Source organism: Anabrus simplex, chromosome 13 (genome assembly GCF_040414725.1).
Source record: "Anabrus simplex isolate iqAnaSimp1 chromosome 13, ASM4041472v1, whole genome shotgun sequence".
Taxonomy (NCBI): Eukaryota; Metazoa; Arthropoda; class Insecta; order Orthoptera; family Tettigoniidae; genus Anabrus; species Anabrus simplex.
The window spans coordinates 44,965,327-44,990,567 of NC_090277.1; the positions used below are offsets into that span (position 1 = coordinate 44,965,327).

At 39.9% G+C, this 25,241-nt stretch overlaps 1 protein-coding gene across 1 annotated transcript in view; it reads right to left on the bottom strand.

Moving 5' to 3' along the window:
• Positions 1 to 25,241, bottom strand: part of LOC136884796 (TOX high mobility group box family member 2) — a 690,340-nt gene that overhangs the window by 32,019 nt on the left and 633,080 nt on the right. Inside the window, exons 7-8 of the mRNA XM_068230184.1 lie at positions 19,987 to 20,122; positions 3,719 to 3,799 (exon numbers count right to left, since the gene is read on the bottom strand). Coding sequence (XP_068086285.1) covers positions 3,719 to 3,799; positions 19,987 to 20,122 — 217 coding nt within the window. The remainder of the gene's footprint in view (positions 1 to 3,718; positions 3,800 to 19,986; positions 20,123 to 25,241) is intronic.

Sequence of the window (25,241 nt, forward strand, 5' to 3'; positions counted from 1 at the left end):
GTTGCATAGTCAACCTAATAACCATATGTCACCCCAATGGGGGGGACACAAAAATAGTAATTTGAACATAAATTATGTCTTTGATTATCATCTACGAATGAAATTACGAACATCCGTAGCCCACAACAACCTGAAAATGTATATTGCATTTCAGCAGTTTACCACGAAAAAAGCAAATGTACATGTCGACGCTAAAGTGTTAAATAATCTGATCATCATTTCTCCTCAACCCCACTCCAAAATCAATACTTCTTAATTTGAAAAGAATGAGGAGAAGAAGAAAAAGAAACATATGACATATAGGTCCTACCTCTTCACTTACACAAAACACTCTACATCATCAACCACCACAGGAAAAAAACAAAACAATATTGGCATATATATTATTATAGGGTCTAAGCTGTCAAGGGCAGGCATTTCAAATGGACACCATTGAGGCTGCTGGCATGTATTTTGACATTCCGTTTTACTCTCTCCCAGATGCTAGAAAAACAGTCATTTAATTGAGCAACCTGCTGCCAAGTACGACTTAATTCTTATTCATGAATGGGTCATGCAGAATCAACATTTTCTAGCCTTTCTTTTAGCCCAGAATTCCTTCATAAGCAATGAGCGAGTGTGTGTATGTTGCGATGACTATGTGTATTGGCGAGTCTTCCTCTTTTCTTCCTCAAAATCCTGCGCGAGTGATCTTTCCAATTTAATTTCAGTTGTGTAAATTTGTGATCCAAGTTCTTTCATATTTTTTTTGCCTGTTTGTTTTATATCAATGCAGCCAGGTAACCTTGTTCTTCAAAAACATGTAGATTTTGCAAGTTAGTCTGTTTGAGCCCATTCTTTCGAAGTACTCCATGAATTGAATTCTTCGCATGCACATTGTGCCTGTGATTTTGGAAAAGATTTTATATATTTCTGTACTCTTATCTTGGTTCTTAATCCCAGGATTTTTCTCATTTTTTCATGTTTCTTCACTTCAATTTGCCTTTTTAACCCCTTATCTGGATTTGACGCCTTTAGGCGTTCTTGTAATTCTAAATGTGTTCTTACATAGGGTTAGCAGCCTATACGCGTCTGCCTATTCTTAATCACTTCTGCCATCTACTATTGTAATTTAAAACTAATTCCATTCATATTAGATGTGATTATTGCTGTCCTATTAATTTTTATCCGGTCTCTCGCCAATCTGGTAGTTCGTGCCTAGGCGGCAGTCCGACAGCTGTCTCGTGTTGCCTCGTGTGGTCCATGCCAAATTCTTCATAAAGAATTTATTTGTGCATATGTACATTGAAATTACTAAATTTGCGAGTTGTTGTTGTCGTTGTTACGATACAGTTGTTCTGCGAACTCCATTGTCTATGTTCTGATAACTTTTTGTAAATTTGTCTGTGTATCGTAGTACACTGTTCCGTGTGACGTGAACATGGCTTGGTTAGGAAAGACGTTGAATTATCTGAGAACCCGCCAACCAGAAGTAGTAATCACTCAAGAAAACGTTATGTTGTGTGCCTGTCAAACCAGAGGCAACGGGAAACTGTCTACTCCTGTGAGGAATGTGACGTGGCACTTTGTGCTTGCCCATGCTTCCGTATTTACCACACTGTGTGCAATTTCTGAATGACCTATGAACCAGAAAGTATGTAGAACCTATTGATGCGTATCTGAAAACTTGAAAAATGTCATAATAATAATAGAAGGAACACTTCACTTTTGTATGAACACACTGCGTATATATGTATATATTTATGGGTTTACAAGAAAAACGGTAAACATAATGCTATTGAATTTCTACTATATCACTAATATATCAAGTAAATCAAGTAAAATATATTTTTCTGTTGAGTATTTAGATCTGCCGCACGCTACTGTACCCATTCCAAAAGTGCACGTTGCGCTGAATAATTACCCTCTGGCTGGTTGACGTTATGAAACTATTCCCCAGTTAAGGGGTTAATGTGTTATGATGGAGGGCAAGTGTCTCTCCCAGGAAAGACTTTTTTGTTGTAAATATTTTCTACTTAATTAATCAATTAATACAATGGACTAAGTTATAGGTTGCTCAATAATTAAATTTGTTGACTAAACACCTAATACGTCGCTAGAGATATTTTACAAGCTCTTATTGTATGATTCGCAGTGCAGAACAGATTTCTTCAATCCTTCCAAAATTCAAGTACTCGGCCCCAATAGAGAATAATCCTGCAAACTTAGGAACCGCAGGCTGTTGTTCTGCTAACAATCTATGGAAGAAAGCTCACTTTTTTTTTTATTAATTCAGTCTCCACTACATTCCTCCTCCTCCTTATCACCATCATCATCATCATTTTCATTTCCCCTTGCCCAGCTCCTGCCAGTTCGGGATGTTGATGTCACTTCACCATTGCCTCTCCCTCCACCACACTTCTTCAGTATATTCCCATCCATTTTTTTTTTTTTTACACCCTGAGTCCATCCATCTTGCTCTGAGCCTCCCTCTTGCCCTCTTACACTCGAACACTTGTTCGAGTATCCTTCCCTCCTCCATCCTCATAACATGTCCAAATCATCTCAATTTATTCTTCTCCATCCTATATCTCAGTTTTCTACCCATATCTCTTTTCTGACCTCAACGTTTCTTACTCTGTCTTTCCTTGTCTTCCCTTCCTCAGGAACTTCATCTCAATGGCCTAAATTTGACTCTCCATTTCTTGCTGTCAAAGTTCATGTCTCCCGTGCATACATTAATGTAAGGGGCGACCTAAATAACTGTTGGTAGTAGCTCTAAAATGCCTTTGGGAGCGACGACCCTATCGTAAAATTAGCCTAAAATGAGTGATGGTAATTATCAGCCACTACATTCCTATGCAAGAGAAATAGTAGCAGAAGTTGGCAATCTTTTAAGATATTTAAACATTATTTAACAGAAACACAGTGATTTCAGGTCAATACTCGCCCTGGGAAAGTTTTAAATTGGTAGGACTGAAGTGCGGTAAAAATCCAGCCACGAGAGGAACAGTAGAAATTTGCTTGTGATGAGTAGAAATTTGCTTGTGATGAGAAGTCTATAATATCAGGCTAGTAACTGAAAGACTTCTCGTTCTGACCAAATGTCACTTGTAATCTGTGAGACCATATTTACAAAAAAAGATTTCTTCCATCCTTCCAAAATTCAAGTACTCTGCCTCAATAGAGTATAATCCCGCAAACTTAGGAACATGATGAAGTGCAGAATTTATTTTCTGATTCCACCACCGCAACTAGCTGTTGGATCACTACCCTTTGTAGTGAATCAGAGAACAGCTAGATTATACCTTAAAATACATCTGGGTTTGTTCACTTACATTTTACTTCATTGCAAACCATGGATTCCCCCTCCTTTCTGGAATGAGAAGGCTTATAAGTGATGCTCGACATATAAAGCAATCTTAGACTAGGTCGCAAGCCGTATTGTCAACAGCACAGGTATTTATGGAGATCTCAAATTGTCCCTTCTCTGCGAACTAGCGGATTTACAGTTCTGCAGTTAAGGTTTCGATTTTTCTATTTATATAAAATCTACCCTCAGCTAAAATCTTGCATCTGCAGCTTGTTCCTTACAGAAAACAATAAAAACAAAAATGTAGACTTTATATGAGCATTCGCAACTTGTTTCAGCTCTCCTGATAAAGCAACAATTTGTACTTCGTTAGTTTACCAGGGACGGGAGAAAATAAGTCAAAGAAATAGTAAGTTATAGCCTTACCTTTGACACGAGGCTTGCCCTATAGGCAGCCAATGCTTTCAAGTATTCCTTCTTAGCAGCTTCTGTCTTTTTCTTGTACACCTGAAATGAACAATACACAATACTTAATAGAAGTCAAAATATAGCAGACACTAAGAATGGTCATAAAAATAACACAATGAAGGTGATAGTATACTAATCAAAATTGAATCGAGTTGCAGGAAAGCTAATGCAGCGAGTTCATAGTTGTGATGGTGATTGTTATACAAGGAAGCACAACCGGGCAATAAACAGTATTCTGCAAGAAGAAAGGCAGCTCCTGCTTGAAAAACTATCCTTACATCAGTCTAGTTTTCAGACTGAATAAAGAGTAAAAGCTGGATGGACTCAAGATTTAAGTTGGACGTAATGGGCATGAAGTAGCTGGTACAAACTGGTGGTAACACTCGATGGATAAGGAGATAAAACTGTTAGGAATTAACTTGATGAAGCAGTACCGGTACGCATAAACTGGCTTGGCGACTAGATCCATGTGAGGGAGATAAGGCGACTATGGTTAGACTAAATTAGTAATTATTTAAAGGAAAAGATATGTGGAACTAAATGAGGCCACAGGGGTTTATGGAGATGTGTAATTAATCACAGAGGTCTGCAGACTGAACAGTGAAAGACATAACCTATAATGAAGTTGTGGCGGGGTGGATGGGGTTAGGGGTGCGCAGCTGTGAGCTTGCATTCAGGAGATAAGACCCATCTGTGTTGGTGCGATGTAAAGCCAATTGTAAATAAGAAGAAAAATATATAGCAGACACTAATAATGGTAAATAAGAACTACAGAACTCTGGAAATCAAGAAGTAATGATGAAATATACCAGAACATAGAAAACATAGCAGATACCATGATGTAGATGTTGATTCCCATAGGGAATCAGAAATAATTGTTCCGAATGAGTAAATTTATAATACCAATATAAATGGCCAAGCAGGCATCAATTTTTGATAATGAGACAATGTCTCTCATAGTGCATTGGCACTGCCGGTGGCTACAATTAGCCTACGCAGTGGCCTCCACAGTATGCACTATCCAGCGTCTTGGTAGGTGTGCTAGGTACCAACTGATGAGCCCAGCCTAGCACACGGGGGCGAAACGCTGGCAACCAGGAATGAGTTAGCTGGAAAATTTATAATGTCCAATAACGGACCATTTATATTGGTATTAGCAGATACAATGCGGAAGAAGCAACTGATACTTTTTGGACATTTATACAGAATGGTTCTTCAAATATCTTTGGAACAAGAAGTCAACAACAACCTGGATTCATGAAGTCAAGAAAGATTTGGAAAGAAACAACATAACGGAAGAAGCAACAGAGCAAGATTTTTAGAGAGAAAATGTTAAAAATGGAAAGATTACAAGGTCAAGAGCGAAAGAAAACAGGCTCAAAATGGTCCGAGGAGGGGAAAAGGAGGCATAGTGAACAGATGGAGTACTGGAGAAGGAACAACAAGGATGAAGCATTGAAATTCTCTCGTGGTCCCTACAAGACCCTTCTGGAGAAATAATAATAATAATAATAATAATAATAATAATAATAATAATAATGCCTCAGCTACTGCGTGCAGGCATTTTAATTTGATGCCATCTGGCTGTCAGCTCGTCAATTTCGATGTTCAGTTTTCCTCTAGGTCTACTAGATGGCAGAGTAAGTCAAAACTCTCTTGGGCATCTTTCGCTGAGTTTTAATTAATTTTGTCAGGTGAACATCGAATGTGTCACCAGAGATCTTTTACGTGTCAACATCGTACGACATGAAGTGTCGAATGGATTTTTTTTTCTGCCTTTCCGACTACGTTTGCCGGATTTGAACCCGCTATCTCGGGATCCGGAGGCCGACACTCTACCACTGATCCATAGAGGCAGCTTATCTCGTTAATATTTAGCAGGTTTAGGATTCATATTTAGTGAGTTTATAATTCACATTTCACTCTGAGTCATGAACCACTTTAATGGGTACGATAGCTAGTAATCTTATAACATGAAAAATATCCTTTTAACTATGCAATTTGCGTGAATGTTTTAGGTGTTACCGTCGTTTAGTGAGAGCGCAGGGATGGCCATATTTTACGACAGGATGCCCTTCCTTACGCCAAACCTGCCTAGAGGAATGTATTCACTATAGCGCGTTTCTGGGGTGGTAGGCTCTGTGTATATGGAGGGGTGTGTACTGGGATAAAAAGAAACACGCCCCTCCCCGCGAGTCTCAAGAAAGGCCTCGAAAAACGCCGCAATGAGCTGAGTACATATACAGCGTGAGCAAAATAAAACTACCGTATAATCTCGAATACTACACGCACGGTTTTTTCGAAAATATCGCTTCCAGTATTGGGTGCGGGTCTTTTTTAAAATTTTCGGAAATATATCTTTCCAAATGCGCGTAAATCGGGTATCACCGCCGACGCGGCTTGGCAACAATGCCCTCTTCGCTTTCAGTATACGCTACTCCTGCGCTTGGCGTCAGTCTCACGCACGTTCTCAGGTTATCAACATGAATTCCACAAAGCGTTTGCGAACTTTACTGCGAGTGAGAAACTGAAAGTGGTTCGGGAAGCCGAAATTATTGGAAATCGTGCCGCCGGTAAGAAATACGATATTGACGAGTCGTGTATTCACGATTGGATTTTGACGGCATGGAATCGTATCCCTGGAGACCTCATACGGAAGAGCTTCAGGAAATGTAGCATTTCTAATGCTATGGATGGCAGCGATGACGACATTTTGTGGGAAGGTGATGGTGATGAAAGTTCCGAAGTTGGTACTGATGGATGATAGTGAATGAACTCGTTGGATATCGTTCTGGAAATGTTTACTTTTATTTGTATTTTCTAATCATTTGATGTGTGTTAGTAAAGATTGAAAATCATTTTGACTTCACTTTTAAAAATATTATCTTTCAAAATAAAGGTGCGGGTCTTATTCGGTGGCGGGTGGTATTCGAGATTATACGGCCCGGAAAATATTTTTAAGACTAACACGGAACTGACCCTTATTAATGGACAGGAGAACTGCCCATCACAGGAAATGCTGGAAACCGCGATTTCGATGCAACAATCCGTTGCTGTCACATGTCTGCGAATGCGCATCTCCCGAGTACGTCGCTGTATCATGGAGTGGAGCAGACGTGTTTAGCGACTAGCTGAATCCCCCACAAAATGGTGCTCATGATAAAACAGCAGGTGTTCATTGTCGAGTGTTATGCGAAGCACGATTCGTGGAAAACCTGTGCGTAACTGTTTGCGCAAGCGTTTAAGACAGGAAGTGTTTTGGCAAAACCTCCAGCAAAGTCCGCAATGCAAAACTTAGTGGCGTGAAACGGGCTCTGTAGCGAATAACAACCTGAACTATACGAAAATACTTCGAACATCAGAAAACATTGCTCGAGTGAAGGAAAGCCTGGAACTAAGTCCGACGAAATCTCAGCAAGTGGGAAATTTTACAATTTGTTTTACGTCGCACCGACATGGATAGGTCTTCTGGCGACGATGGGATAGGAAAGGGCTAGGAGTGGGAAGGAAGCGGGCGTGGCAAGTAAGGTACAGCCCCAGCTTTTGCCTGGTGTGAAAATGGGAAACTACGGAAAACTATCTTCAGGGCTGCCGACAGTAGGATTTGAACCCACTATCTCCCGAATACTGGATACTGGTCGCACTTAAGCGACTGCAGCTATCGAGCTCGGTCCGAAAGTGGAAATTAAGAGTTCGTCGTGTCGAAACATTATCAAAAAGCATCTGCACCTTTATCCTTACAAATGTTCTGTTGTTCGTACGTTACAGCGTCCAGACGAACCTTCGCGAGTGAAGCGGAGTCAGGACTTCTGGATCCTCAGTTTTTTTATTTCTCTTCTCCAGCATCTTCTGTGATGTCATTAACAAGGGGTCAATTCCGCGTCAGTCCCATTGTAAATATTTTCCGGGTAATAATAATAATAATAATAATAATAATAATAATAATAATAATAATAATAATAATACGTTAGTATATTAATAATATAATGTTAATTATGCTAATATCGTCTACAAGCAGTGGCGGTTGGCTCCAAAAAAAACAAATATAAGTATTCAGAAATATATGCGGTTTTCAAGAGGGTCTCTACTGAGTTTTCCATACTGAACCAACACGCAAACAACCCCAACACATATACACATTCCCCAGACAAAACACGCAATAACACCTACAATGACAAAACATTCACGAACCCAGAAACACTTTGCGTGAGCGCGCAAAAATAGAACTTCTCAACGTTACCAAAATAAAATAAAATAAAATAAAATAATAAAAATGAAATAAAACCAGCAACGCGTTTTCCCGTTTGCTTTAGGCGATCCCCCTGTAATTCTACCGCTTGAGGCCAGAAGGTGCCACCTGCCACGTTCTCATTTTGAACGAAATGCGAGTGTGACTAGTGCTGCCTCCCTGTGGTCCAACGAAGAATCGCTCTGAAGTGATGTGTTGGCTGTTGTTTCCACAGCACAATCGGAAAAGTTGGGCACGCATGCGCAAAAGGCGGAGTTCCTGCTTTCTGGCGAAAACTTAGGAAATCTCGCTGAGCTGTGATCAACACAGCACTCGGCGTGAAACGCACGACTAGTTACTTGGTTGTGAGGAGAGTTGAATGATTTTGTATTCTTTGGAAGCCATCTTTTTCAATGCACTGCATTTGATTGTTGATAATATTATTAAAGTAATTTACTTTCAAATAGACAATGTGCTGCAGCACTCCAGCACATAAAGCACGGCCGCCCCTGTCCACAAGGAAAATTTTATATGGTTTATTAATGAAAATTCAATACTGCTGCTACTCGTAGTTGAAGCATCATAAACCTTCTGATTGAAAAAAACAAACAATAGAATTGATTACCATATTATGATTTACGGGATTCGTGAGGAAAAATCCAGAGAGAATTAAACAGTCACAAAGCAGACTATGGACTATTTTATTTTTTAAATCCCATATCTAATGTCGATCAACAAAATGTAGAGCAAAATAACAGAGAAATGAATCAGCCAACAAAAGTCAATTAAGGATGTAAAAGTACTTTCCACCAAACTAATGATTAAATCAATAAAAATATTGGAATAAAAGACATTTAATATAAATATAAACTTCATAGTACACTGCGTTTTATGATTTTAAAAACACACACAAACAAATGCTTGATTACCTTCATCAAATGCTGCACTTAAAACATATTAGCTTTCTCTGTATTTTAATGGTTGTTGCCGCATTAAAAAAATGTTCACCATGGTTTACGATACTACCATAGTCTTTCATGCTTTTCATTAATGCCTAATAAATTAGACAGGTTTACAACCTCTGTGCCTGTCAGCATGATGGCTATCACATCGCTATCTCTATAACATACTACCACAAAAATAAACAAAAAATATTAGATGTAAACCTACAGCTATATTTTAGAAGGAAATGGGCCAGAGAGAAGATAAGTACATTCCGAAATAATAATAATTCAAGCCATACAAATAAAAAAATTAAAAAGCCAGGCTGAGTGGCTCAGACGGTTGAAGCACTGCCCTTCTGATCCCAACTTGGCAGGTTCGATCCTGACTCAGTCCGGTGGTATTTGAAGGTGCTCAAATATGTCAGCCTCGTGTCGGTAGATTTACTGGCACGTAAAAGAATTCCTGCGGGACAAAATTCCGGCACCTCGGCGTCTCCGAAAACCGAGAAAGTAGTTAGTGGGACGTAAAGCCATTATTATTATTATTATTATTATTATTATTATTATTATTATTATTATTATTACAAATAAAAATCCTTCTCGTATCACATCAAGTAGACACACTACCACGCACTCGTCAACCCGGAGAGCCTATACGCAGCATAAGCCTCAGCCAAAATGTACATTCAGATAAAAATGTATTTTTTATCAATTTTATTTACCAGCCCCTGGAAATTACGAAAAATGTCTGCAGAACAGCGGCTAAGAACAAGTCAGAAGTCGTATGTCCTTATCAGCCATTGCATCTGTCTGAAACTATTCATACAATCCAAAAGTTCGCTAACTCAGTGCATCATTCCACGAGGAGTTGTCAAGAAACTGTCATCCAGCATTCTCGGGTTTTCATTGGATACTTGCAGGGCTCTCTTGGTGCGGCTGGAGTCAAAGAATATTTCCTCCTCGTCGAAGGAGTGGAAGTCCAACAGTATGCTAATGACATAGCCATTAATACCTCTCAGAGGAGAAATGACTATGCCGTCAGAACGCTGCAAAAATATATATCACTGTTCTGGAAAGGGTGCGTCCGGAACAAGGTGAAAATAAACCCCACGAAAACTCAAGCAATTATTTTCGCCAAGCGCCGGCCTAAACTTGGTCATCTGACTACAAACAATGTCCCACTGCCCTGGTCTAATGAAGTTAAATCAGTGGCGTATCCTGGAATCTCCACCGATGCATGCAACTAGTAACCATGCAGTAACACAATGTATGAAGTAAATTTCAATTCTACTCGCCCTAATTACATGTAGGTGAACTCAAGCTAAACAGTTTCTGTAATTTTCTGGATTGAACATGCGTACACGATTCTTGTTTTCTGTTTTTAAATTTGCCAGGGAAGGTAGAGGTCTCCCGGCTTTAACTATTTGAATCTTTTCATCAAACGAACGGCCAGTAAATGGCTTTTCAAACTGATTTACATTTATATCCGTTTTAGACTCATCCATCGTTAATACCACATATGCGCAAAATATAAAAAACACCGAAAACGACGAATAGCATAGGAACAGCACACACCGAATGAACTCCCTAAGCAGCAAAGCGCACAATGAATGAACTCACTAGTTAGCTACAACTCAAGCACTGGAGGTAAGTCACTCCAGTGGCACTGGTCAGTTTCGTCACGTTGAGTTCTCGCTGGAGGATAATCTGTGGGCCCCGTTCGCTGTAAACTTGGACATGCCGACTTTCTCCACGTTGCTAACAGATGGCAGAGGGTAGCACGTGAATGGGGTGACAAAGTCTGACCAAGTTTCAATTGCAATGACATCATTCGGAGGGTTTCAGAACTATGTCTGCCACCGAATGGAATTTTAGGATTGAATGTCTTACATCCTTAACTCCTTCATTTGCTATCTCTTTCTTTCTAGAGTGGAAGAGATGGCGAGACTACACCAGCACCACACGTAGTCAAGCAACGGAACTAGTACAGCTGCGCGGAACTTTTGAACTTCTGAGAGATGAAATCGTTAATATTTGACTTGAAACAACCTAAAATCGTACTTCAGACAGTTCTTTGTGTTATCATAACGCATGCAATGAATGCCTTGCATTCAAGGAGAATACGCCCCTGAGTTAAATATGTAGGTCTAATTATGAACCGTGGTTTGACTTGGAGGCAGAATATAGAACACGTCACCGAGCTCGATAGCTGCAGTCGCTTAAGTGCGGCCAGTATCCAGTAATCGGAAGATAGTGCGTTTGAGCCCCACTGTCGGCAGCCCTGAAGATGGTTTCCCGTGGTTTCCCATTTTCACACCAGGCAAATGACGGGGTTGTACCTTAATTAAGACCACGGCCGCTTCCTTCCACTTCCTAGGCCTTTCCTATACCATCGTCGCCATAAGACCTATCTGTGTCGGTGGGACGTAAAGCAAATAGCGAAAATAGAACACGAGTGGCAGCCCTGAGACCTCTGCTATATAACAGGTGTATCTCAAACAGTATTAAGAGAAACCTTCATCTAGCATGTGTCAGGCCCATTTTGGTGTACGGCTGCGAGCCCCGGTGCTATATTCCGAAAACTCACATGTCAAAACTTCAGATTTTTAAAAACAAAATCCTCCGAAAAATGACTAAAGCTCCATTCCTGAAATCTAAAGAAAAGGTACGAACATAACTTCGTATCCCGCTTACTATATCTAAGGTGAATTAAATAGCCGGAGGGGCTGCCTGGCCGAGGCGGTAAAGGCGTGCTCGGTTCGCCCGGAAGGACGTGGGTTCGAATCCCCGTCAGGAGGTCGTAAAATTTAAGAAACTAGATTTCCACTTCCGGAGGTGCACATGGCCCTCAGGTTCACTCAGCCTACACAAAAAATGAGTACCAGGTTAATTCCTGGGGGCAAAGGCGGCCGGGCGTAGAGCTAACCACTCTACCCCATCAAGTGCCGAGGTTACGGACCCTCCAAGGGCCGTCATGGTCTGTGCGGAGATGACTTTGCTTTGCTTTGAATCAAATAGTCAAGATGGCCAAGTCTAGAATCCTCCTCAGTCAATCTACCTACCCGGACATCCTACTCTTAAAAAACAGGTCGTGAGAACCAATCTCTGAATTAAACCACTAAACTGCTATAAATCTAAATTAATCCCCCCCCCCCCTTAAAAGGCCCGTTTGTTAAAAAGAGAAACTGTCTACCCTCTTTAAATTCTTCTTATCCTAAATTACTCCGAAAACAAAATTAGATGTTTATCAGCCTAGCGAAGAGGGGGTTCCATCTCTGACATGGGGGCCAATTTTCTCCTCCATGACAGATCGCCTCTCCCCCGCCAGTGCAATTGATTGCGATTTTCCGACACATCGGCATGTCGCGGAAACAGATGAGTAGAAGAGTATAGTTTCACCCTGGGACTCTCGTGTACTCGCTTTCAAAAAAAGTACTGAAGCTGTCATTGGCGCGGCACAAGGCAAGGAATATCAAACCCGCGCCGCACAATAATAACCGTCGCTTCCTAGTCGGCGTGCGTGAAGTAACGCAATAATTAAAACTGAGAGGACTTTTCCTCTTCGTCCAATCCACCGTAGCTAATGTCGCGCTAGAATCGCCTCTATGCTTATACTTCCAGCTTCATTCAGAACGCCGATATTCGTGCTTTTATCCCGACAGGTAATTTCAAGATACTTCCGAGACATCACTGATGGAACTTTCCGTTTATGTGGCGCCTGTGTGCCGTCCCCGTCTCACATAAGAGGGTCTGTACTACAATGGATTTGTACACAAGTAGCCCGGTAGAGCAACTGATATCATGATTATTGAACACTCTTTGACATACTCTCCCAAAAGCTGTCCCTGTGCTGGGATGAACTTCTACATCAACACTGACTTTTGCAGAGGGATGGCTTTCAAGATAAAGGAAACATTTAACGTTCTCAAGTGGCTGCCTACTGACTGTTATATTAGTACTACGTACATATTCGATATTTATCTTTCATAAATTGCTTTACGTCGCACCGACACAGGGGTCTTATGGCGACGATGGGACAGGAAAGGGCTAGAAGTGGGAAGGAACCGGCTGTGGCCTTAACTAAGGTACAGCCCCAGCATTTGCCTGGTATGAAAATGGGAAGCCACTGAAAACCATCTTCAGAGCTGCCCACAAAGACAGTCTTGCATTACACTCCTTTCTGACAACCAACACTTGCGTATAGGGGAATAAAAAAGAGAGGGGGTGGGGGGGGATATCTATGATGGTTGCAAACCTTTCGTGAGGGAGCAGTAACGGAAGAAAGAAGAAGACCATCTGGAGGTAAATATTCTGAAAATCAAAAATACAAGATTATGATCCTCTCTTAATATGAATCGAAGACAGGCGAAGAGAAACCATCAAAGAGTGAGGAAAGGGGACCAAAAAATGGCCGGAAGAAAAAAGACTCGATGCGCAAAATACCTTTCGAGACTGCAAAAGAAGATCTTACCAAGGAAGGCTGGGAGAGGAGATTGGCACAAGTAAACAGAACGTTGCCATACCCATGTCTTACATGATATGAGCCCCTGGGGAGTCACAACACACTAGTGAAGGAAGACCGAGACGACAGGAGCGGGAAAAAACAGACCAATATTTATGATAAATTCAAGACGTAGTACGTTTTAACGTAGTCTCATTAATATGACATCCCAGCTTGATGGATGAAGCTGGTTATTGCTCTGCCAGCCCCGTCTGTCACAATATTATTAATATCACTTGTCATTGTTCACAAAACGTTCCCTTCTCCCGCTCAAGCACGTGTCTTCAAGTCTCACAGACAGACGAGATGTATTATTCTAGCAACCGCCACCAGTCCCGAGAGACAGGGAACAAATCAATCTGCCTCTCTAAGAATAGTGTTCTGTTCCGTAGAAAGTCCTGGGAAGCTGCATCGCTTGAACATCAGGAATTCAAATCCTGTCGTTGACGGTGACTATCGTGAAAGTGGTTTCTCCAAGGTTTTCTTCACTTCATTACATATAGGCCTATTAGTATTTGCCTTACATCTCACTAACTTTTACGGCTTCCGGAGACGCCGAAGTGCCGGAATATAGTTCCGCAGGAGTTCTATCACATGCCAGTAAATCTACCGGCAGGAGGCTGACGTATTTGAGTACCTTTAAATACCACCGGGCTGAGCCAGGATAGAACCTGCCACGTTGGGGAGTGCATCACCCGTCTTAGCCACTCAGCCCGGTACACATTCGTTACAAGAAAAATGATGTGATCGTATCTTGCACCTATATCAGACCCAAATTAATTGCTCTAGAATATTAATTACTCTTTTCACTGTTGCTCAGTGACGGATGGAAGCAGTTTCCTTCCAAATTATGGTGTTCTCTAACAGCGTTTCACCAGGTATGAGCTGGGCTGTTCAGCGGTTATTGTTTAAGTCATCAGTCCATGGACCGGTTTGAAGCAGCTCTCTATGTAACCCTATACCGCTATACCTGTGCTAACGCTTTCATTTCTACGTAACTGCTATATCCTATATCTGCTCTCATCTGCTTGTCATATTCATACCTTGGTCTACCCCTACCGTTCTTACCGACTACGCTTTCCTCAAAAGCTAACTCAAGTCCTGGGTGTCTTAAGATATGTCCTTATCATTCTATATCTTCTCATCAAATTTAACCAAATCGATCTCCTCTCATCAATTCGACTCGGTATTTCTTCATTCGTGATTCGATCTACCCGTCTAACCTTGAACATTCCTCGGTATCACATTTAAAAAAATCTATTATTTTCCTTTCTGAGATAGTTATCGTTCATATTTCACTTCCATACAAGGCCACGTTCCAGACGAAAGTTTCAAAAACATCTTTCTAATTCCTATATCAATGTTTGAAGTGAGCATTTTTTTTTCTTCTTAGGCTGATTACGATAAATAACAATAATAATGTGTTCTAGAGAAAGTTGTAAGAATTTGGAATGTAAAGCTTAAAGAACATAACATTTTGCTGGTAACTTTGGGGAAGAAAAAACAAAGGCATTGAAATAAATTACCTAGCATTTGCAGACGATTTTGCTACATTGTCAGAAAACTTAACACGTGCAACAACACAAATCAATCTCTTGGAAGAAACAGCCAACAAGACAGGTTTGTGAATCTCCGTAGAAAAAACAAAAATTACAAACATCAAGAATGCTCCAAATTTTTTGGCAACAGATATGGGTCCAGTGGAAAGAGTAACAAAATTCAAATATCTGCGAGAGATAATTCAAGAAAATAGTTTAGACAAATCTGCAGTCAAAGAAAGGGTACAAGCATATGGTATCACAAAGAATTTTTATAACAAAAAGTGTCTATCTAAAAATTTTAAAATAAGGCACTACTGTATAACACAGTGGTGGAACTGGAATGCCTATATGAAAGTGAATGCCTGGTACTAAACTATAGAGTGGATAAACTTGAGGTACTAGCAAGGAGAATCATGAGAAAAATCTTAGGCCGTGTGAAAACAACAGAAGTATGGAAATTAAGATCTAATGCTGAAATATACAGGAACATAGAAAACATAACAGAAACCACAAGAAAAAAAGAGATTGCAATTTTTCGGACATATTTACAGAATGGATGATTCCAGATTAACAAAACGGATTTTCAAGTACCTTTGGGACAAGAAGGCAACAACTAGCTGGATTCAAGAAGTAAAGAAAGATTTAGAAAGAAATAACATAAGAGAAGAAGAAATTATGGACAGAGATATTTAGAAAGAGGGTAATAAGTATGGAAGGATTCCAAGGAAGATTGAACAAGAAGCAAAGTGGTCCCAGGGCAGAAAGAAGCAGCATAGTGAAAGGATGAAAGAATATTGGAAGGAACGGAAGAGAACAACAAAGTATGAAGAACTGAATTGAAACTGACACGTGGTCCTTAGCAGGCATCATCGGAAATAATAATAATAATAATAATAATAATAATAATAATAATAATAATAATAATAATATTGGCTTTACGTCCCACTCACTACTTTTATGATTTTCGGCGACGCCGAGATGCCGGAATTTAGTCCCGCAGGAGTTCGTAAATGTGCCATTAAATCTACCGACACGAGGCTGACGTACTTGAGCATCTTCAAATACCACCGGACTGAGCCAGGACCGAACCTGCAAGTTGGGGTCAGAAGGCCAGCGCCTCAACCGTCTGAGCCACTCAGCCCGGCTCGAGATGATTGTTTAAAGAGGGACATAAAGCAAGATAACCATCCTTTCTCAACCCTAATCAAGGCAAACCGGGGAAAATGTCCACCCTACGAAAAATTAAAGTTGTTGGGATCGGGAGGGACAAGAATTGACTAACGAAGGTCAGATAGAAAAAACGAAATAGGAGCCAGAAACAAATAAATGAAAGCAATATCAAATTCAGCTAGGAGCCGTGTGGTCGCTTCTCCATGTTCACAAGAAATGAGCCCCTGGGGGTACGGTAATCCAAAGTTCAATCAGCCTACACCAAAGAATGAGTACGAAGTTGATTCCGGGGACCAAAGGCGGCCGGCCGTGGGGCAAACCACACCATTACAATTAAGGGGCCCATAGACGTGCAATATTATTGCGCAATATCGGGGTTTGTGCAATAAAATTGATAATGTGTATTTAATATTGAAGGGTTGTGCAATATATTGTACGAAATCAAGAAAGTTTGAAATATATTGCACAAATCGCAAAATACTGTGCTGTGTGTTGGCAAATTGTGCAATATCCCGTCCTCCCGTCAGTTGGTATCAACAAGCGTTGGAGAAGGTATCGTGATGGCAGGCAAAAAGGAGGAGAAAAAGTTTATTTTGGAGTTACTTTTCTCTGTCTAGAAAACAGTTTGGCCCTTGTGCTTCTTTTCCGTTTCTGCTTCTTTTTGGCACTTACGCCCACGGCGATCAAAACGCAGCAAAGATCAGTGTCACTCAATATAATCACCAAATAAAATACCGGCATGGACTGACTATATATTGCAACGCATATTGTACGTCTATGACCGCTGACAATATATTGCACAACTATCAATATTATCTCCACACGATTCTATTTATTGCACAAACTCTATTTTTGTGCAATAATATTGCACGTCTATAGGCAGCTAACAATATATTGTACAATCCATTTTGCGCAATAATACTGCACGTCTATGGGCCCCTTTACCGTTACTGCTGATGTTATACAGATTTCACCCAGAGAACCAGGCGTGATGTAAACATAAGCACGTGCTTGGGTTAACGTTTATTGGTTAGTGTTGCCGCGGCACACCTACGCGGAAACATGAAAGTAGTTCGTTAGCCACATCATGGCTAGTGCGTTCCTAGATCAAAGCCCGAAATATAATTCCTCAAATAATTTAAGTCAGAGAAATATACAAAAACTATTTGTATTCAATGTTATTTAATATAAACAAGCATTTCAAATTGAAGAGCACAAGGGACGCATTCGCTCATGCTTGACCCGCCATTTTGTTAAGCTGTGAGCTTGGGAAGCAAGCAGTACAGTGCGTGAGTGAGTGAGCGAAACATTACTTGTTCTTGTGCAATGTGGATCACCGAGTTGAGTTCGTTAAGCATCGCAAAGGGAAACCTTTGAAAAGTGACGAGAAGGCAATTGCATTGAATGTGTTTCATAAATTTTGCAAGAAATACCCGGCTTTAGCTTTAAAGGATTTGCGAAGCTGACATCCGAGTTCACTTGTGTTTCGGAGTGGAGCATTAATACCGCGCGCAGCGAACGACTGTACCAAGGATTGGTAAGAACACCTGGGAAATCGAAGAAGCGCTTACTTGGAAGGCGTTCGTCCTTCATCATATTCTGATTAGGTAAAGTACCGGTACTGTACATTTTATTGTTTTAATATTGCCTCTTCTAAGTTCCCCGCTAGAATTTTATTTGATTAGAATATTAAATGTGTGAAGTTTTACTTATATGCGCTGTTATGATTGATTTATTACGTATTTACTTTTCGGCCATAAATTAAAATCTACCTTTCTTTTCTGATATGTTAAATATCGAGATGCCATTTATCATTCATTGTTGTTTATTTTTCGCGTACAGTGAGTGTAATTTGTGCCGTAATCCGCATCACAATTGCCTGTCAACTACTGTACATGTTGACGTCAGTGGTATTCGGCAACAGTCTATGTAGAGCTAATCCTGATGTAATCGCCGCAATCAAGCGAAGTAACGACAGTTTCAAGACTGCCCGCGTGGTTCCTGCCATGTGTCTGGGGGTAGCCCAGTGATTCTCCAATCAGCGTTTAGACCGCGGATGGATACATACGGATACACATTTTTCTTTGTTTACATCAGGTTCGGTTCTCTCGGTGACGGGAGAATACGTATAATGGAAGCCTTTAGCTTCCACTTCTCCCAAGCGTCCTCACGACCTGTATGGAGGTGGGCTTTCCTTTTTTCATGTAATTTATAGAACATGATACTGTATGTCACAGGTCCTTTTAAAAATACATCCATCGATAGTGAATTATCAAACGATTAAGGTCCAGGATAAAATCGAAGCACTTCCAGTACGATTCAGAAGGAATAACGTCTTCCCCTTCCACATTGCTACCCAGATGCGAAGCTGGATGAGCGATGGATTTCTCGAGCGACAATAACATAGTTACATACCTCCAGCGCTGTGTAAAAAATTGTGAATATTTATTGGTGCAAATATTATTCTTGTTCTTTTGTAAGAACTGTTCAGAAATGTTACGTTCATACTCAAGTTTGACCGTCAAATCGCCGACATAACTTCTACGACAAACGTGAACGTTCTACATTTACACAAGACATCAGGGCATATTTCAAACCCTAGGAGGTCGTGTGATAACTCAAGCGGAAGGTCGTGATGCCGACGTAATAGTAAAACTCAGTCTTATTAAAATTTAGATGCTGAATTATTCAAAAGTTAGCTCGACAAAAATGGAAAAACAGAAGATATAATTCAGATGACAGAAGAACGTTTTGCCAAGATGCGATGGAGAGACAAGCATGCCCTGTCTTGCTTTTGTTTGGGAGAATAGGAGGCCATGCCGCGACACGAGATGAACGAGGACGTTGATATAAACTGACAGGCACAAGGAGCAATCAGAAGGTAATATTATAAGCTGTAGAAGGAGAAGGCTTATGATTTGTAACATTTGATACAGAAAGCTTTCTACGAAAACGTCAATGACATATCCTTAGCTAAGTCGTTTATTTCGAACAAAGCAACTCTGATAATAAATAGTGATAGAAATAATGTTTTAAAAGTTACTCCTACATAATATTTTTTTTAAACAGCCCAGCAATAAACAGAACTCTGTTCCAGATATTGTCCGTTTCCTTATCAAGTCCTGGTACATTTCATGAAGCCAGAGGGGTTGTCACTTCACTTCTCATCTCTTGGTGGAGGAAACATTTGCCAGCCTATGAATTCTCATTCTTTTGATAGATAAGAAAACATTATGACTATATGTGTAACATTTTCAACTATCTGCTCTTGCTCCGATTAGCCAGTCAGTAGTATTGCCACAAGTGACTAATTTATCAACAGAACACAAAATGGTCAATGATAATTATATGCTTGGATACATACAGCGCCTTCATTTTAAAGTAATGTGCACCCATGAAACATGAACTTATACAGTATTTTCGTTGCATAATGAAAAATTACGTTTTATAGGGAGATGAATATTAACTCCACGCCAAAACAGGGTTTCCCACGTTCGAATTTTTGTTACTTTGAGTATGATCTTCACTAGCACAAGAGTGTTCCGACAGCTGAAAGAGAATCCGGTCTTAAACCTCGACAAAGACCCAAACTGAAGTGTTTCAATGATCCGATGTATACATGGGAATAGCGTTAAAAAGGGAAGGTCCGATATTTAAATCATTTAATTCCAAATTCAAATCTGCTGAATTTAAACCCCAAAAAATAAGAATTCATATGGCGATAAAAAAAAAATCAAGCCACTGGTATAAAGTTTGGTGACAAATATTCTGAATTAAAACATGTCAAAAAGGATGAAATTCAACAGGCATGTGTTATAAATAAGAACTGTTCATATACTTACATTCTTGTGTTCGGCGTCTAATGCATCCCACATGGACGCCACAATCTTTGAAACTTCTCCAAAACTGGCATTGGGATTCTGACCTTTGATGGCTGCCTGAGTATCCCGGAAAAAGAGAGCATACGCCGACACGGGCCTGAAATCAAATGGCAATATGAAGAAGGCATGCCATGGTTACATAAGTTACAGAAATGCAGGTTAAACATGTAAAGAACAGAAAAAGAGAATGGTATAAAAGGCAGTTAAATGAAAATTGTACACCTGCCAAGAAGTATACCAGAACGTTTCGTACCTGAAAACTCAGCACCAGATCTGTTAAAGACATTTATCCCAGTGGGTAATGAGGTAATCAATCCCATTCTTGAAAACGCTGCTGAGTTGTAGATGGAACCACATCTGTACCAACCCAGTCGTCCGATGAAAACCAATGTCCATGAAAGTATTCATATAGCGCAAAACCTCGATGAGACGTTGTCCAAGGGACCGCATCAATAACGCGTGGTAAATGGGACAGCGTTATAAGCAGGAAAAACTAAGCAATATAATTACGTAATTTGTATGTTTCTCATTATAAAAGAGACTATATATTGACGTATCATTTTAGTGAAATACACTAGTTTAATGATGTACAATATATCATACTGCAGATACAGTGTTACATCGTCCCGAATGCTGCAGCTGCGGTAATTGAATCACGATTGTTTAACATCATTCTTGACGTAGCCGATGGAATTCCTAACGAATCAGCGATCTGTTTTTGGTTAAGATGAGTGTGTTTTCATCGCGCTTACGCAAAATGTCTAATTTATCCCATAACGAAAGCACTTTCCTTTTAACACTTATTGTCGGGAATTTCAATCTAGTTTGATTAATTCTTCTGGCTCGGGGACTGGTTGTTCGTGTCTGTCCACACACTCTCCACTTTATATTCAAACAAAAATACCACACTACCAACACACAATACTTTCACATAGGGTTGGCGTCGGGAAGGACATCCGGCCATAAAACCGGGCCAAATCCACATGTGCGACACGGTTCGCATCCGCAACCCCACAAGGTGTGAGAAAAGCGGTGGAAGAATAATAATTCGCAAACGAACTTCAATACACTGTGGACAACTGAAAGGCAATCGTACAACTGTCTAGGTAAACCAGTAAAGGATGTGATAGAAAGGTTTCTACTCTCACCTCCTCGTCCTTGATTTCTAAATCAGTATGTAACAACCTGTTTCCAAGTAAACCTAAATTGGTATCTCATCTATGGCATTAGTACATCTGTGTTCTATGAACACATGATGATTATGCTTGTTATTTAAACGGGCCTAACATCTAGGTCATCGGCCCCTAGTGGTACGAAATGAAATTAAATATAATGACAATTTAAAAGTCCAAAACTCATAGATTGATCAGAATTCAAAACATGATGAAGAATGAATGGATGAAAATAATTTTAAAATAATCAGCGGATCCAGCTCACAATATTGAAAGTTAAAAATAATTCCAAAATCCATCCACTGACTAGAATTTTAAAAAAAAGAGACGATCAACAATGATTATGAACTTAAAACAATCAGTGGATTCTACCCGCAATGCCCCACCTTCCCAAAAACTATCTTAAAACAATAGTGTTACTGACCAAGGAGATGCTTCCAAAGCACAATCCTGAATCGATGATGCTTGATGTCTCAAGGGGACCAAAATGCAGCTCAACGGCTCCTCATAATGGTACTTATCGCTAGTAAAGTAGAATAATAGTATTTCTCATGTAGCGGTACTAATCATAAGTAACGTAGATTTACGGTGTTCCACACATTGTGGTACTACTCACAGGTAATGTAATACGTACAGGTAACGCAGACCTATGGTGTTTCTCACATTACGGCTCCACTTATAGGCAACGCAAACTAATGGTGTTCCTCACGTAGGTGTACGAATCGCAGGGACTCTTACTACCCCATGGTGTTCGTCACATAGTGGGTACTAATCACAGGCACCGTAACCTCGTGGTGTTCAGCATATAGTGGTACTTAATCACGGGTACTGTAAAACCCATACTGATTCACCCTCTGTTGCTACTAATCACAAACCTATTTTATGCCTAACATAGTGGTACTACTCGCAAGTAAAGGCAACTCATGATGTTCCTCGCGTGATGGTACTAATTACAAGTAGTCACATGGTTCTAATTCAATCATCCCTTGGTCGCCCCTTTCAGTCATCTCTTACGACAGGCAGGGGGATGCCGTGGGTGTATTCTTTGTCTGCGTCCCCCACCCACAGGGAGCAATGAACACGCCGATTCCCTGTGGGGATATTAAGATTCGCTGTTTCCGAGGTCTGAATGTCAATGCACTCGACCTAACCTTTAGTTCCATGTAAAGTTTATAGTTTTCTTCAGGTTCACTAGCGACGAGGGTACAAAGATGTTCAATTTTTTTCCGACTTTTGCTAAAAATTAACTGAAGAATATTCCTTTGGAAAAGAGCGTCTTAATAAGTGCACGAAGCGCGATATAACGGGTTATTTTATGATGGCTTCCTATAGGAAATGTCTAGAGACCGGCCAAAACGTACGTGTTATCCGGGATAGCGTAATAAATGGGACCCTCTTGTAGACGTTTTACTGACGAGTTTTTATAACTGTTGTAGGTTCTTCAGTCTGCTGAAACCATTCTCGGCGCGGAAAATGACAAAGAGATGGCTTCAGATAGTACAAAATTCCTGAAGAATTGCGTCGTAACATTGACAACATTTTTTTAAAAAATGGAGCTAGAGCTGAGCTCGAAATAATTGCTCTACAAAATGACTTTGGGTTTAAAGAGTGTCGTCCCAGCGATAAATACCCAGTATTGAACAAAGAAGCTCCAAAAGTAAAGGCTTTATACTGATTCTGCTTATCTGTGTGAATAAACATTTGCAGTCATGAAGTGTATAAACAAATACATACAGAAACACGGTAACAGATAACATCTGGACTCGTGAATCCGGCTTAGTGTAACCAACTATGAACCAGACGTTAAGATACTTAATTGATGAAATTAACTACCCCAACATACCCTATTAGGACGATCATGATTCTGTTGAACTTTACTGCATGTGAAATGTATTTTAAATCGACTTCTGGCATGTCCTTACTGTGAAAGGAATACTGTTCAAACACAAGTACTGTAGACCGTAACATTCGTTCAAATTTCACCAATATTCTCTTTCATATGTTAATAAAGGTATGTAATAACGAACGATCCGTTTTAGTGCCTCTTATACATCGCAGTACGTCTGCAGTAGACAAACAACAGTAGCTCACATGCAAATGTTCGATTGGCTAATAATGGCTGTCTTAGGTCTAGAAACCAAGTTTTTTGGAAATGGTGTTCTTATTTAGTTCAGACACGCGCCGTTCGATACCCTCCGTTACATTATCGTAATGCAACTTGTATGAAGAACTTAGAACAGCGACATCAATCAATCAATCAATCAATCAATCAATCAATCAATCAATCAAATCCTCCTTTAGCGCGTTGTAGTATAATTTTAAGTTTCTGTTATCTGTGAGACCTGGGCCGTTACAAGGGCGGAAAGTGTCATTCATGGCATGATATTCGACAGTGATCTGCATTTAGGGCTGAAGCCCAGATGGCACATTCCCTATCAATTGTTTACCTAACCCTTAAACGATTTCAATGAAGTCTGAAATTTATCAAAATCCCCTTGGTAAATTATCCCAATTCCTAATTATTATTATTCTTTGCCTTTTCCCTTAAAATTATTTTACATTATTTACGATTATCACAAGAAATAAATTTCATAGTAAATCCGTATTGTCGGCCTCAATAAGAAATAAGGTCTAATTGATTGAGTGTCTCCTTTACAATACAAAACTCTTATTATTTTATTTTAAGAAAAGGGACATGTTTCGTCTCTTCTACTGTGAGACATCTTCAGCCTAAGCTATTATGGTAAAAACACATGATAACACTAAAAACAATGACATTACATCTTGAAGAGTCAAAGTGACTCAATCTGTCACATTTAAACACGGATTTTTTAAAAAACACAGTTCAAATAAGTCTTAAAACCAATTATTTGGACAGTAAAAGTCCCGCTGAATTTTAATAAACAAAATGAATTAAATTGAAAAGATGTCCATAGCGTGCTAAAATCAGAGTTCAAACTTGAAAAACGTCGATGTGATCTCATGTTAGAAGCCTTGAGTATGTGAATATGTGATCAAACAGGACTTGTTTGTAGGTGGAATAACTCAGTTGAATTGTATTATGTGGCTTGCAAACCATTAATTATTTGGAAAAGTTCTCCCCCCCTGCTTGTCTGCAGACAACAGTCCCAAACGGAGCCATACACAAGCTGGATGGACAAGGGAGAGAGACAAACAGGGCGGAGAATTTTTTTTTCAAATAATATATAGTTTTCAAGAATTGTCCGGCCGTAGCCGTGTTGAAACACCGGATCCCGTGAGATCTCCGAAGTTAAGCAACATTGGGCGTGGTCAGGAGTTGGATGGATTGCCACGCGCTGTTGGTGGGGGGTAAGGGAATGGAGGAGCGGAAAGGAACTGGCCACCCTACCGCACGTAAACTCCGGCTCAGGAACACCTCTGCGGAGGTTCGGACCTGCCTTCGGGCAGAATAACCCTTACCTTTACCTTTATGACCATCTTTTCAATTCATTTTGTATATTAAAATTCAATGGGACTTGTTATATCCAAATAACTGGTTTTAAGACTTACACGAACTGTGTTTCTAAAAATCCGTGTTTGAATGTGACAGATTGAGTCACCTTGACTTTTCAGTATTTAATATATGTCACTGTTTTTAGTATTAAGATTATCATGTTGTTTTTTTTAAATCATAATAGTTTAGGCTGAAGATGTCTCACAATAGAAGAGATCAAACAAGTCCCTTTTCTTAAAATAAAATAAAAAGAGAATCAATCAATCAATTAGACCTTATTTCTTATTATCACAAACTCAAAAAAGTTCTATGTTGGTGCGCTTGATACTGAAATGGATTTTTTTTTACTTTTTTAACTTACACGGAAATTTGCTAAGAAAAAAGAAGACAAACGACTGAAACCACTAAGCTGCTGATATATGTAATTTTCAGGTGTGTACGAACCAATTTTTTTGAAAACGGGGCTTGGGCACGAAATTTCTTGGGCCCATGGGCGTTGCAGTAGTTATATACGGTCCTGTGCTGTTAGTTTAGGTCCATTATATCTTCTATACCTTAACGTATTCATG